This window comes from Microtus pennsylvanicus, chromosome 4 (genome assembly GCF_037038515.1).
Source record: "Microtus pennsylvanicus isolate mMicPen1 chromosome 4, mMicPen1.hap1, whole genome shotgun sequence".
Classification (NCBI taxonomy): domain Eukaryota; kingdom Metazoa; phylum Chordata; class Mammalia; order Rodentia; family Cricetidae; genus Microtus; species Microtus pennsylvanicus.
Window position 1 is genome coordinate 31,617,409 of NC_134582.1, and position 14,113 is coordinate 31,631,521.

The 14,113-nt window shown below is 43.4% G+C and overlaps 1 protein-coding gene across 6 annotated transcripts in view; it reads right to left on the reverse strand.

The window, feature by feature from the left end:
• The window catches only part of Sncaip (synuclein alpha interacting protein), a 143,057-nt gene that overhangs the window by 16,024 nt on the left and 112,920 nt on the right, over nucleotides 1–14,113 (reverse strand). For all 6 annotated transcript variants that reach the window (XM_075968669.1, XM_075968666.1, XM_075968665.1 and 3 more), the window contains exons 7-8: nucleotides 5,173–5,298; nucleotides 1,407–1,576 (exon numbers count right to left, since the gene is read on the reverse strand). In XM_075968669.1, coding sequence (XP_075824784.1) covers nucleotides 1,407–1,576; nucleotides 5,173–5,298 — 296 coding nt within the window. The remainder of the gene's footprint in view (nucleotides 1–1,406; nucleotides 1,577–5,172; nucleotides 5,299–14,113) is intronic.

Consider the following 14,113-nt stretch of genomic DNA (forward strand, 5'->3'; position numbering starts at 1 on the left):
GAGGCTTGCATGTCTGAGGCAAAAGAGGGCACGTAGAGAGACAAGGAGTTGCCTGAGTTCAGGGAAGGCACAGGGAGTCCAAGGTCACATCATACTGTTACCTGACACATAGCTGCAACCAGTTAAGGTCTCTTGCCCATACTGGCCCTTTTCTCATCCAAGAAAGCTGTAAATGGGAGATGTTTCTTTTCTCACTAAACTCTGGTAGAGGGCTGGAGAGATGACTCAGCGGTTATAAGCACTGGCTGCTCTTCCAGAGGACCCTGGTTTGATTGCTAGCACCCACAAGGTGGCTCACAACTGTCTACAACTGCAGTTCCAGGAGATCTGATGACACCATATTCTGACCTCTGTGGGCAACTGGCACACACATAGTGCACAGACAAATATGCAGGCAAAATCTTCAGGCACATAACATAAAAATATTTTTTAAAAACTAGAGTAGATTCATCACCCACTATACTATATTGTACTGTATTATATTATAAATATCTGTATTATAAATAGCCTTGTTAAATGTATATAAATATGCACATATATTTTAAAAATAAGATTTTATGTTTTTCTTCTAAAATTTAGTTTAATGCTTAAAGGATTTTGTCCTTCTAATCTGTTAATCTTTTTGGACTTTTGATTGCAATTACCAAGAAAACTCCCTCAACCTGGCAGCTATTGTGTGATCTGTGAGATTTCTAAGAGCTGAGGTTGGTCCCTCACTAACTCCTTAATTCTTTCTAGACTCCCACCTGATGTCTTCATATTCCATCCCATCGTCTTCAACTATTTATGTTGTGGTTATCTTCCACAAATGCTTCTCTGACACCTGATAGGCAATGGGTACCAGTTTCATAATCAATCAGGCAAATGACTTAAAAAGTGACATTTATATTCTGAAGCTGAATTAAAACCCTGCTTCATTTTTCCCAATAATTTTGCTGTGGATGGGTATCAAGACACTTATATCTATAATTTCCCAAAGACACACTTCCCTTGTTGAGAACACCGAAGGGGGGCATTTCTAGCCTTTCCTTCTCCCTCACTCTTCACGATGTCCTACACAAAGAATGAAAGGACAGAGAGGATGCTTGTGTGTTACTCAGGCTCTGCTGCCACCTGTCCCTGAGGTGACAGCAATGCAGATGACACTCCCTCTCTGTCAAGACTGTGATTCCCTGTTGGTGCGCTTGCTCTGCACCTTATGGCTCATTACCATTTTGCCTCTTTAGAGCTGCTATGTTAAGCATGTACACAGGTTGTGAGCCTCTAGGATGGAGGAAGAAAAGATGAGAATGCCCAGATTTCACTAACATCTGGAATGAAGGGAACTCTCCAAAGCCCTTGGGTCAGATCTAAGCACAAGAAATACAAGGTAGACTTCGTTCTCTAGGAATCAAGTGGCCACTTACTCCTTTAGCTGCTTGGTCAACTTCACCACTTGTGAGGCCAGTGACATGCAGGTCTCTACTACCACTAGGTACCGGGAGCACAGGGTGTGCCCATGCCGCTCAGCACTCTGGGAGGGCTTTTCCCCAGCGTGGTTCTGCATAGTGACATTTGCTCCATATTCCACCAGGGTCTGCCAGAAAATAGAAAAACATATCATTGTATCAGGACTTGCTTTTTATTAAACAGATTGTGTGTGTGTGTGTGTGTGTGTGTGTGTGTGTGTGTGTGTGTGTGTGTGTGTGAAGATGGTGTCTACAGAGGCCAGAAGAGGACATCACATTACCTAAAGCTGGAGTTATGGATGGTTGTGAGTTGTTTGGTGTGGGTACTGGGAACCAAACTTGGGACCTCAGGAAGAACAGCAAGCGCTCTTAATGACTGAGCCATCTCTCTAACCCCAGGACTTACTTCTGAACATTGTTTTTAAAAGACTGTAACAGAACGCTGGGTGGATTTTTTTCTCATTTTTCCAAAGCCAATTATCAGAGTCCATGGTGTTGTGCGGAAAACACCAATTCAGAGAAAAGTATCTCTGGTCTACCTAGATGATTCTAGAGGCTTCCCTTCACAAAAAACAACGATGGGACCAAACTGGTATTACTATTTTCTTATGCACATGTAGCCTACAAGGGAGGTCTACGAACCCCTCATCCCCTTTACAAGATGGGCAATGCAATGTTTGTAATATTTTGTCATTTTGATAGTTGGGGTTCAAAGAAAGCATTCTTAAAGTCAGAGGAGCTGTGGGATGTGGAGAGTTGCATTCTGTCATCCTGTTCTTATTCTCTTGGGTAACTGGATTTGGAATAACACTTGATAAGCTCTTGCCAGGCCTCCCTAGTCAGGAATAAAATAATTGGAAAGAGATAGTATAGGGGCCTGGAGAAGCTGTGAAGCAGTTCACTTGGGCCATGACAAAGATACCAATTGGGTAGACTTTGTAGCAAAAAGCTTGGTGTGACCTTCTCCCTTTCCCATGGGATAGGATTCTCTAGAGTAGTGGTGTGAACTTGTCCCTTTCCCAAGGGAGAGGGTTCTCTAGAGTAGTGGTGTGAACTTGTCCCTTTCCCAAGGGAGAGGGTTCTCTAGAGTAGTGGTGTGAACTTGTCCCTTTCCCAAGGGAGAGGATTCTCTAGAGTAGTGGTGTGAACTTGTCCCTTTCCCAAGGGAGAGGGTTCTCTAGAGTAGTGGTGTGAACTTGTCCCTTTCCCAAGGGAGAGGGTTCTCTAGAGTAGTGGTGTGAACTTGTCCCTTTCCCAAGGGAGAGGGTTCTCTAGAGTAGTGGTGTGAACTTGTCCCTTTCCCAAGGGAGAGGGTTCTCTAGAGTAGTGGTGTGAACTTGTCCCTTTCCCAAGGGAGAGGGTTCTCTAGAGTAGTGGTGTGAACTTGTCCCTTTCCCAAGGGAGAGGATTCTCTAGAGTAGTGGTGTGAACTTGTCCCTTTCCCAAGGGAGAGGGTTCTCTAGAGTAGTGGTGTGAACTTGTCCCTTTCCCAAGGGAGAGGGTTCTCTAGAGTAGTGGTGTGAACTTGTCCCTTTCCTGAGGGAGAGGATTCTCTAAAGTCATGGGCAGCAGGTGCACCAGAGATGGAAGGATGTGTATGAGGTTAAAGAGTCAAAGTTGGAACCAGATCTCTCATGTGAAGTACCAATGCAAGTACTCCAGGGGATGCTTCAAAGCCTCTACACCTGGATGCCATAGAACACAACAGTGAGTGGAGCCAGCTGAAGAGGTGTTGAAGCAATGACTTCCAAGGAGGCTGAGGCCTTTCTCAGCGGAGTAAGAGAACATTTGCATTTCTTTTCTAATACCTTCTATTTGTTTTTGATAGTATAGCTGGAATGGGGTGGATAGGATCCCACAAGGTGGATTAAGGGGCAGACATGCCTCATTGTGAGTCCTTCATCTAGCCTCAGAGTGTGGAGAAGAATGGTAATGTTCAGTTTAAAACTGTTTTTGAGCAAAATTTAACAGGCAAAAGCGTGTGGAGAAGTTATGACATGTGACTAAAGTATCATAAGTAGAGGAGAGGAAGACTTGAGAGAGCATGGCTGAAGTTAGTGGCCTAAAAACATGGAAATGGTTCCATTTCAATACTTTCATTTAATACTAATTTAATATTGTTAGAGTCTGTAAGGAAGCTGTCACATGAATAGTAAGAACTTGTTGCTCCCTGACATATTCTTTGATGACATGATGATGCTGATACTGAAAACCTCGGCTTATTTTGGTAGTAATGATTTCCCCCCACAAACAGTGCTTATGCTTAATATCATCAACTGCTAGACTCAGAGGCCATTAAAGAACTTCATTTTCCTCTTAGTTTATGGCTGCTCACCATGAAAGGTCAGCTTTCCATAAAGCCGCTTCCTCCCTCTCTCAGGGTGTCACAGAGACCCTGTCAGCAGGAAGCTCCAAGAGACTCAGTCTAAACACACACTGTTATTCCTGCCCTTGACTCGGATCCCGGCAGTTTGCCCTCCGCTCTCCTCCCCCAGTCCCTTTCTCAACCCAGAAGGCCCCTTACTTGCTCTACTCCCTCATTACTATTATTTTTTAATCTTCTACACAGTGGATAGACTCTGTCTGAGTTATCCAAGTTTCCACGGTGCCTAGTGCCAAAAACACCGTTGTGTGAAGCAGAGTGACGAATGCCCTGGGAGGCAGCCTACTTCTCCCCACATATTAAAAAGAAAATATCTAAACTGTAAATAGAAGTAGTAACATCCCCTGGGTTTCTTCAGGCTTCAGTCACTGATTAGTTTATGAAATGTTTGCTTCAGGATTATTAAACATTGTTTGAAAAGACCCATCCTTTTATTTTTTTAAATCTTCATCCAGTTGTCTTTCTTCCATAGAAAAACAACACCATTATTTTAATAATTTTGCATATATTGGTAAGAAATTTGGCTTTTTCTTCAGTCTACGCTTTCTTAGTTATCACTTTTTTCCATGTTAGTGTGTTAAATTAGGAGATGCACCATTGCCAACCCTGATGGGACGGCGTCCAGATACTCTGGATATTTCCTCTTCACTTAGCTCTCTAAGAGCTGATGTGTGAGCAGAGGTCCTCTAGAGAACTTCCTGGTATTCTCTGCATTTTTGCTGTTATTATACTCTTGACTTTTATATTCAAGGTTTTGGCATACATTCTTAAGTGACTTTCTGAACAGCCGGCTCTCATTGCCCAGTGCTCTGTCTCGGATGTAGTCTTCCCTTCCCATAGAGACCCTTTACCGACTGAGTGCTCACCTTGTGACTTGGGTCTGTGACCACAAAACTCTCCCTACCCCCTTCCGTGCCTCTGCTTAATAATCTTTAACTATCACATCCACAGAGAACGTGAGATTTTTTTGTAAGATATGTTGGGCTACAAGTGTGAGGCTACTTGAGGCTGTTGGGTGAAACCAAGGCCAATCAAGGCTGAACCTGGTCTGCTCAAAGCCCAAGGGGATCCATGACCTAGCTTCTCTGACTCTGGACCTTTTACACACACTTGTGAAGCTCAGTCCTATCACAAAGAAAGGAAAGGACAGGGTTCTTACTGTCCAGTTTGCTACCCCTACTGTATAGTACAAAAGCTGATTTAGTACAGGCATTTTCCTAATGAACAAAATTCCTTCCTTTCCTGTATTGTTCCTTCTTGTCTTCCTCCTTCCTTCCCTCCACTGCCCCTGTTTCGTTTCTCAAGAGACCCCTTTCTGACTGTGAGCAGCAAGCTGTGCACCTGTATGCATCCAAGGTAGCCATGCTGGGAGGCGACGTGAACAGCACTGTTGCCTTCCTGGTCCACTTCGTCCAGCGAGATGCCTTGTTCTTGCATGAACTGAAGAAGCCACAGGAGAATCTTCTCCTACACACACAAGAGCACTTGGGATTAGTGGAATATCATGCAGAGAAGCTGAATATAAAGAAAGAGCAGTATAACTTACGAGCAGTGTGTAACATCAAATATTACTTATCCTATCAAAAGGATATTCCCATTCAGTAAGCACTAAAAGCTGTGGGTCTGACTGAAATGCAAAAGAGGATCGCAAAGAAGATTTCGAAGGTGGGAAGTTTCCTTGGAAGTGTTCTTGTTACTTAGGCTACAGAAGCGGGGGAGAATTTACAGAAAGTATCGGTCTGCATAGTCACACAGCTAGACAGATTTGAAGTTGAAACCTGAATCCAGGTTTTTTGATGTCAAGTCTCTTAAGGCGACACTTTCTGTTCTGTTAAGCTGCCTGTAGCTTTCAAGCAGATTACCCCACGACCTTACACTACCGACACAACTCGATTTACTTTTAAATTTATATTCTTAAACCATGGCCCCCTAATCCTGAACATCCTGCAGTCCACAGACTGAACATGAATCATTGCCGTAAGCTGTCAAATCCAAGATAACCTTGCTGAGATAAAGCAGGAACTTCTTGTTCTTGTCTCTGACCAAATGCTGGTGGTATTATTTTTTTAAAGTAATATCATTTTTTTCCCCTTCATGTTAAAGGAAAGGAAGCAAAGGCAAAGAGACTAAGTCTTTCAGAAGCGAAGCCAGAGAGCGAGCAGTCAGGATGTTTCATCGTAATCTGTTTGCAGTTTACCCAATGAATGTTTTGTGGTGTTTTCATGTCATGGTTTTTGGAGCGAGCAAGGAGATGGGATTTCACTGTTTTAAAATAGAAGAATTAAATATAAAGTAAAAAACACGAGAGTGGTAAAAACAACAGCATGAAGCTTAGTGGGTGGAATGTGACATTTAAAAAGATGATCATGTGCTTGGAATAGCCTTGAACTTCTTTCTTCTTAACCTCTTAAAGGATTTTCTCCCCTCTGGTTATTTATTCCGACTGGTCATGAACTTTTTTTTGGATTAAATTTGCCCTCATCTTCTGAACATGCCAGTTAATTTGCTAAAGGAATTTTGGATCCAAACAGCTAACTCCTAAATGTTTTTCTCTCTGCTGGTCAATAGGGCACTGTTTACAAAGGTAGCTAACACGTGGGAACAGACGGAATATTTGTGCTGTACTCTGTCCAAGTGGGCAAGCTGGAGTAAAACCCCTCAAAAGCAGAATGAGGAAAATGGAACTGGTTCTTACATCTGAGTAAGACAGTACCTGGGAGAGCGGGATGAATGCTAGCTGTGATGGAGATGGACCTGGAGAGCGGGATGAATGGGAGCTGTGATGGAGATGGACCTGGAGAGTGGGATGAATGGGAGCTGTGGATGGAGGTGGACCTGGAGAGGGGGATGAATGGGAGCTGTGATGGAGATGGACCTGGAGAGCGGGATGAATGCTAGCTGTGATGGAGATGGACCTGGAGAGCGGGATGAATGGGAGCTGTGATGGAGATGGACCTGGAGAGCGGGATGAATGCGAGCTGCGGATGGAGATGGACCTGGAGAGCGGGATGAATGCGAGCTGTGATGGAGATGGACCTGGAGAGCGGGATGAATGGGAGCTGTGATGGAGATGGACCTGGAGAGCGGGATGAATGGGAGCTGTGATGGAGATGGACCTGGGAGAGCGGGATGAATGGGAGCTGTGTTGGAGATGGACCTGGAGAGCGGGATGAATGGGAGCTGTGATGGAGGTGGACCTGGAGAGCGGGATGAATGGGAGCTGTGATGGAGACGGACCTGGGAGAGCGGGATGAATGGGAGCTGCGGATGGAGATGGACCTGGAGAGCGGGATGAATGGGAGCTGTGATGGAGATGGACCTGGAGAGCGGGATGAATGCGAGCTGCGGATGGAGGTGGACCTGGAGAGCGGGATGAATGCGAGCTGCGGGTGGAGGTGGACCTTGTAGAGAGTCAAAGAGTTTTCAAGGGTCCCCAGAAAAAGGGGCGAGGCTAAGCCTGGAGACTCAGGTTGAGAACTAGAAATTGGAGAAGGGAGTCCTGATAGGCTTAACTCTCTTCTTCAAAGACCAACTTACAGGAAATTGGGGCTGATGTTGGACTAGAATAGATAGTGTTTTCGTGTGTTTGAGACCATAAAATGGCTATTCTACAAATTTTCCAATTAACTAGGCACATTTGGAAACAGGTTATTGTGTTATGCAACTTAGTTCTTTTAACATTTCAATGAGGGGACAAGAGAGATGGCTCAGGTTGACTACTGCTTTTGCAGACCCAAGTTCAGTTCCTAGCACCCACACCAAATGGTTCACAATGGCCTGTATTTCTACCACCAGGAGACCTGACATCCTTTTCTTGTTTCCCAGGGCATTTGAGTTCACATATACATATCCCCTCACACATATAACACAAAATAAATCTTTAAAAGTTCTCAGTGGATTGGGACTTGGTAGGCACAGGCAGGTGGATCGCTATGAGTTTAAGGCCAGCCTGGTCTACATAGCAAGTTCCACAACAGCCCGGCATTCATAGAGAGACCCTGCCTCCAAAATCAAAATAGAAATAAAAAACCAAAAGCAACAACAAAAACAAAAGCAAAGTCTCAATGAATAATATCAGGATTAGAGATATTACCAACTGGCATGAAGTCAATGGCTAAGACTTAAGAAAACTCCAGGAAAGAAGGCTGTGGGGTCTCTACAGATGAGAAGGACAGTCCCACCAATCACAGAACATAACCTCTTCAATAGGTCATTTTCAAGCTTGGGGGACTTGGTTTGTTCCATGATAACAAACCAAGGACTCTTAAAACTACATATTAGAAGACATTTGGGGGAAATTATCCCATTCAATCTTGTTTTATAAATCAGAAAACTGTAACTATCTTAGTCAAAGTTTCTATTGCTGAGATGACGCTCCATGACCAAAGCAAGTTGGGGAGGAAAGGATTTATTTGGCCTATACTTCCATATCACACATAGTTCATTACTGAGGAAATCAGGGCAAGAACCCAGGACAGTAACTGATGCAGAGGCCATGGAGGAGTGCAGGCTTGCTCAGCCTGCTTTCTTATAAAACCCAAGACTACTAGCCCAGGGATGGCCCCACCCACAATGGACTGGGCCCTCCCCTATCAACCACTAATTAAGAAAATGCCCTATAGCTGGATCTAATAGAGGCACTTTCTCAATTGAGGTTCTCTCCTCTCAGATGACTTCAGCTTGTGTCAAGTTGACATAAAATTAGTCCAGGACAGTGAGGAATGTCTGATTTGTACCAGCTTCCTTTAGAAAGTAAAGTTCAAGAGAGCAGAAGATATTTGAAATGTCCTATTTGTAAACTGTCTTGTCATGCAAATTTTCAGATTTTTCAGATCAAACTGAATGTTCTAGAGGGTATATCTATTCCACCTGTACAGACCCAGGCTTTACTAAAATCACAGTGTTTTGACTTTAGTAATTGGACTGTCATCAATAGAATATTACATTTTTTTTAGGTTTCTAGAAACGTGGAGATGTGGAGAAAAATTGAGGGCCCTTGGCAAGGGGCCAGGTGATGTGGGAGAGTAAGATATAGGAGCACTCTGTGAGAAAAGAGAGCTGCCGTGGATCCTGAGTGCCATGCGCCTGTGCCCAGATGTATTGTTACAATAATCTTTTCTTGTAGTGGCTGTTGGAGACCTTACCAAAGACTCACACAAGGCAGAAACAATTCTACAGACTCACCGGTGTTTTGCCTGGTGCCTCAAATTTCATTATATACTTTCTGTAGTACAGCTCTTTTATATGAAACTAGATAAACCCCCATGAGAACAGAACAAGAGTGCTGAGGAAGGGGGAGGGGAAAGATCACTGTGACCTGAGAGAGGAAAGGAGGATACTGGGGTGTGGGGGAGAAGAGGTGAGGAAAGAAGTGTCAAAAATGCATAATGAAACCTAATTGATTTAACTTAATAAAATCTAAAAACTATATATACAATGTTAAGAAGATAAGGCAATTGGCCTTTTTACTCATATCTTGTAAAGAAAAATCTTTCCTGTCATACCATATGGATGGGTTCTACTCAAAGGGACTGCATGAGGGGTCTTCTGATTACATGCATGTAGGATTTCAAGACAGATAGCTAGTTTCCCTTGTTTTCACATAAGATCTTTAGCACTCATTATTAGAGAGACTGGGCTCTCCTTCTGGGGAGCATAGGGATGCAGAGTCCTAGAATGAAATGGCGACTTATTCGACGAGCACACTAAAACATAAGCAGGATAGAATGGCCACTTATCCAGCTAGCAAGGCCCTTGTTGATGCCTACATGTGTTAGCGACATACTTAATGATGTCTTCCTCCCCTCCTAGTGCTTTAATACATTCAGATTCTTTCTTCCTCTCAGCTGTGTGAGCGTGTGTGTGTGTGTGTGTGTGTGTGTGTGTGTGTGTGTGTGTGTATGTTCTTCCTCTCCATTGCAGGAGAAAGTGTTGAAGGAGGGATGCAATGTCAGACTTTCATTTTTGGTAAATATTGCTTTCAGAGGTTCTCCTAAGCAGTCCTGTGAATAGAGAAGCTTGTCTCTGCTGTTTCTATCTTGAGGAATACTCTCCAATATAAAGTCCGTCCATCCATTCATCAGTCCACTCACACATCCCCTTATCTATGCAGCTTACATCTATGGACCAAGAACTTCTCTTATCTACATATTTCCTCTTCTGAGGATTCTTTGGCCTTTGGATAACCTGTCTTAGCATTGCAACTTAAGTGTTCCCAAAGGCAATGCAAGGTCCTTAAAGAGGCAATTAATACATGCGATTTATAACATGTGCTGAACAAAGTCTAATAAAAGTTTAATTGAAAAATATGTCACAGTTTTATTGCTGGTATCAATAAAATCTCTACAGTTTGTGGTACAACTTGGAGTCACCTTTGTCTGCAACACTAGATCACCAAATCTAATACATTAGTTTAGAGATTCATCCCATTTATCAAGATGTCAAAATATTAAAAAAAACAAAAGAAAGAAAAAAGGAAAACAGTCATCAAAAAGATGGTAAGATGGGGTGGGGGGAAGATGCATGTAAGAATTAAGTATAACTAGGCCAAAATAACTTCTTAGTAAGTTTGGTTTATTCTTTACTTAAAGTAAAATAAGTAGACAAACTACACTGATAGCAATAAAATCAACAAATTGGAAGATTTGCCAAAGCAGCCAACATTTTTCTAGTGTGTTTTGCTACATATTTTGGACTGGGCAGTATACTGGCCCTCATTAGATCTTCAGAACTCACAAGAGGGAAGTTCTCTTGCCATATCATACAGCTGAGAACACAAAGGCACAGGACACACCTCTTTTCCCTTCTCTTTTCTTGTTTTGAATTCCCTTTCTCTTCTTTCTACATGCATGCATGCAAAGCCATCAAGCTAGGACTCGGTAGAACTGAATCCCAGACACCTGGCACTAGGGCTCAGCTGTCTTTGGAACTCTCTTTTCCATCTTTAGGGCTGGAACACTGTGTAGGAAGCTGCTTGTTTGTTCCTGGCTGCTCAGCCCCGAAATAATCACAAAGAATCCATGTTATTTGCAATACTGTTTGGTCAATAGCTTAGGTGTATTTCTGGCTAACTCATATCTTAAATTAACCCATCTCCACTAATCTGTGTATCACCAGAAGGCTGTGACTTACCAGGTAAAATTTTGGTATCTGTCTCCGGCGGGGTTCATGGCTTCTCCTTTTTAATCTACCTTCTTTCTCCCAGCATTCAGTTTAGTTTTCCCTGCCTAGCTCTGTTCTACCCTATCAGGCCAAGCCAGTTTTTTTTTTAATTAACAATGGTATTCACAGCATACAGGGGGGAATTCCACATCAGAAGGCTCTGGTTTTTCCAGCAGCTCTGATTCTAACTGGCATGCTCCTATCGAGAAACTCTGGCTGTCAGTCTGCAGGTTGTGGAGCTCCGGGTTAGTTATCTCTCCAAGATCAGTACTTGGCATTTGGATGGTTGTTTGTGCTAATCTAAAGTTTTTCTGCCAGTGGTGGTGGGAGAAAGCACATCTGCAATCCCAGGTTGTGGGAAACTAAAAGGGGAGGATCGCAAGTTCTCTTTTAGCCTCTTCTGCATAGCAAGACTCTACCAGAGAACAAAAGCGAAACAGAACATAAACAAAACCTAGAGTTTTCTACTTTCCTTTCATCTCCAACAAAGAGTACTTTTAGATGGTTTACTTATTTCTGCCCCACGACATTGAAACAATAGTCAATGAAACAAAGTCCAGGAAAGGATACTTCTCTGGTGAAAGTGACTCACAGAAGAGCAACAGGGCATGCGAAAGCACACCCCTCATCATTGTGCCTTCTGCTGCCAATGACCACTCACGGGAAACTATGAGCTTTTGCTTGCATCAAAAAGGTCCTTAAAAGAATACCAGACTTTCTCAGGACCAAATGTAAAATAAAGACTAGACACAGTCCAGCATTATGGAGGCATGTCGTTTTGACAGTGTTTTGACTAAATGCTCCATGAAAGACTCAAAAACCAAAGGAATCACAAATTCAATGCTGCATATCACACAGTTCCCCCCACCCCCCAAGTATCAAGGCAGGATAGGGTGACACCTCCCACAGCAGCTTCAGGCAGACTATCTGCAGGGAGAGCCTGGCTAGCACCTGAACCTTCATGTTGGCCTAAAATACCCAAGCCACACAGACGGTGGTTTTGAATAAACACCGTTCTGTCTCCATTGTTTCAACAACAGCTTTCCTATTGAGAGGCAGAGCAGACCTATGCAGGAACCGTCCCTACCCCAGGCCTGCTTCTCCGGTCCCCATAAGGCTTTAGCCTTTCTGCTCCCTGTAGCTAGTTCTGCTAGGTATAGGCAGGCAGTAAAATAATTGTGCCCTCTGAGACTTCGAGTGTCAGCGTGAGGAAAGTCAATTCCTATCATCCAAAGATCTCTCACTCCAGGCGTCCACTAAACCCGCTGGATACCCTGTGGCACTGCAGTCTTTAAAGGCTGCTTTTTTTTTTTTTATAAGAAAAAGGACACAAATTGGGAGTCAACTGGAGCCTGTTTTTTTTTTTTTTTTTTCTGGATCTATAGAAGGGTAGAGAGCAAGGAGAGGAAGCAGCGAACAATTTTCTTTGGTTGGTCTGATCCTTTCCAAAGGTATTTACTGAGGAAACAAAAATCAGAACACACTCTGTCTAGTGCCTGGCTGGCAGAGAAAGACTCGCATGTGCTGAATCCATTAGAAACTGCTCAATAGCAGTCTTCCTTGTGGAAATATTAGCCTTGTCACGGTTCCAAGTTCAGCTTCTCTGCAGGTTATCTGTTACATAAGTGGCTGTGGCGGACGGAGGATGACACCGGGAAGAACTGGCAGGTCAACTGGGCTTCTATATTTTCCATGGGGGTAGAGTGTTCTCTGAAGGGTACGATTGGCCTCCCTCAAATCTGCATTTTATGTCATAAAAATGCATCGCATCCTAGAGCAACCTCAGGATGAATACCAGCGTGAAGCTAATGTTTGACAAACCTCTTCAGATGGGTCACTAGATTTTGCGTTTTCCTAGATTTCAGCTCACACAGCCTTCCCACGAGGGGGCACTTCCTTTTGTTCTATTCCAACAGCTTAAGAATTCTGAGAAACGTGCTCTGAGATCCGAATAAAGAAAGTAGCAAGGAACTGACGTTTCCTTGAAGATTGCTGATGCCAGTCCTTTGTCCAGAGCCTCAGAACAGGTCTGGCTAAGCCCTCTTCCCTTCCTAACTGGAATCAGTGTCACAACCTTTCCACAAATACCCCAAAGGCCCAATTAGGCTTTGAGTGAGCAAACGAAATTAGAAATGTAAAGCCATCGATCGCATAGTTTAATAAATTTGCTCAATACCAAAAATGACTAATGGAGATTAGCAATGGTCAAATACTTGAGAAAAATGTAAAAACCTCTCTGTTTTAGCAAAGGTGTAATAATTGTCATTGGTTTTCACGACAGAGGGTTGGACTGCGAAGCACAGTGCAAAAAAAAAAGACATAATTCTAATATTTCAATGACAGGGACTTATTCAGACTTTTATTGTTCCTCCCATCCCTCCCTTTAAATTCCATGCATTTATACAGTTTCTTACTTCAGTGGTCTGTGTGAGATATTCCTGTACAAACCATCTGTACAGATAGGGACAAAACAACTCGGCCCCTGAAGACACTGGACCTGAGTGGAAATCTAGTCTGTCTCCCTCCCTCCCTCCCTCCCTCCTTCTCTCTCTCCTTCTCTCTCTCTCTCTCTCTCTCTCTCTCTCTCTCTCTCTCTTCTCTCTCCCGCCCTTCCTCTTTCCCCCCTTTCCTTCCTTTTTTGGTTTTTCGAGACAGGGTTTCTCTGTGTAACAGTTCTGTTTGTCCTGGAACTTGCTTTGTAGACTCAGGCTAGCCTCAAACTCACTGAGCTCCACCTGCCTCTGCCCCTCACGTGCTGGGATTTAAGGCGTGCGCCATCATCGCATGGCTCGAGTCTTTTCTCTTAATAGCATTAGCCAATGAGCCATTTCTTAACTTTCCTTCTTTGGGTTCTTCATCAATGGAATAAACAAGATCATATAGATAATTTACATAAACTCCAGTAGCATGGAGCTTGGCACACAAAGGAAACATGTGCATATGTGTGGTGTTTCATCTTTGTTGTTTATCTCAGTTTATATATGCATCATATCAACTGAAGTTGCTTTGGTACAGAATAAACTTTCAGCTAGTGTGATTACTAAAGACAAGCCAACCCAGGCATGATCATGCACACTTCTAACCCCAGCACTCGGGAGGCAGAGGCGGGAAGATCATTGGG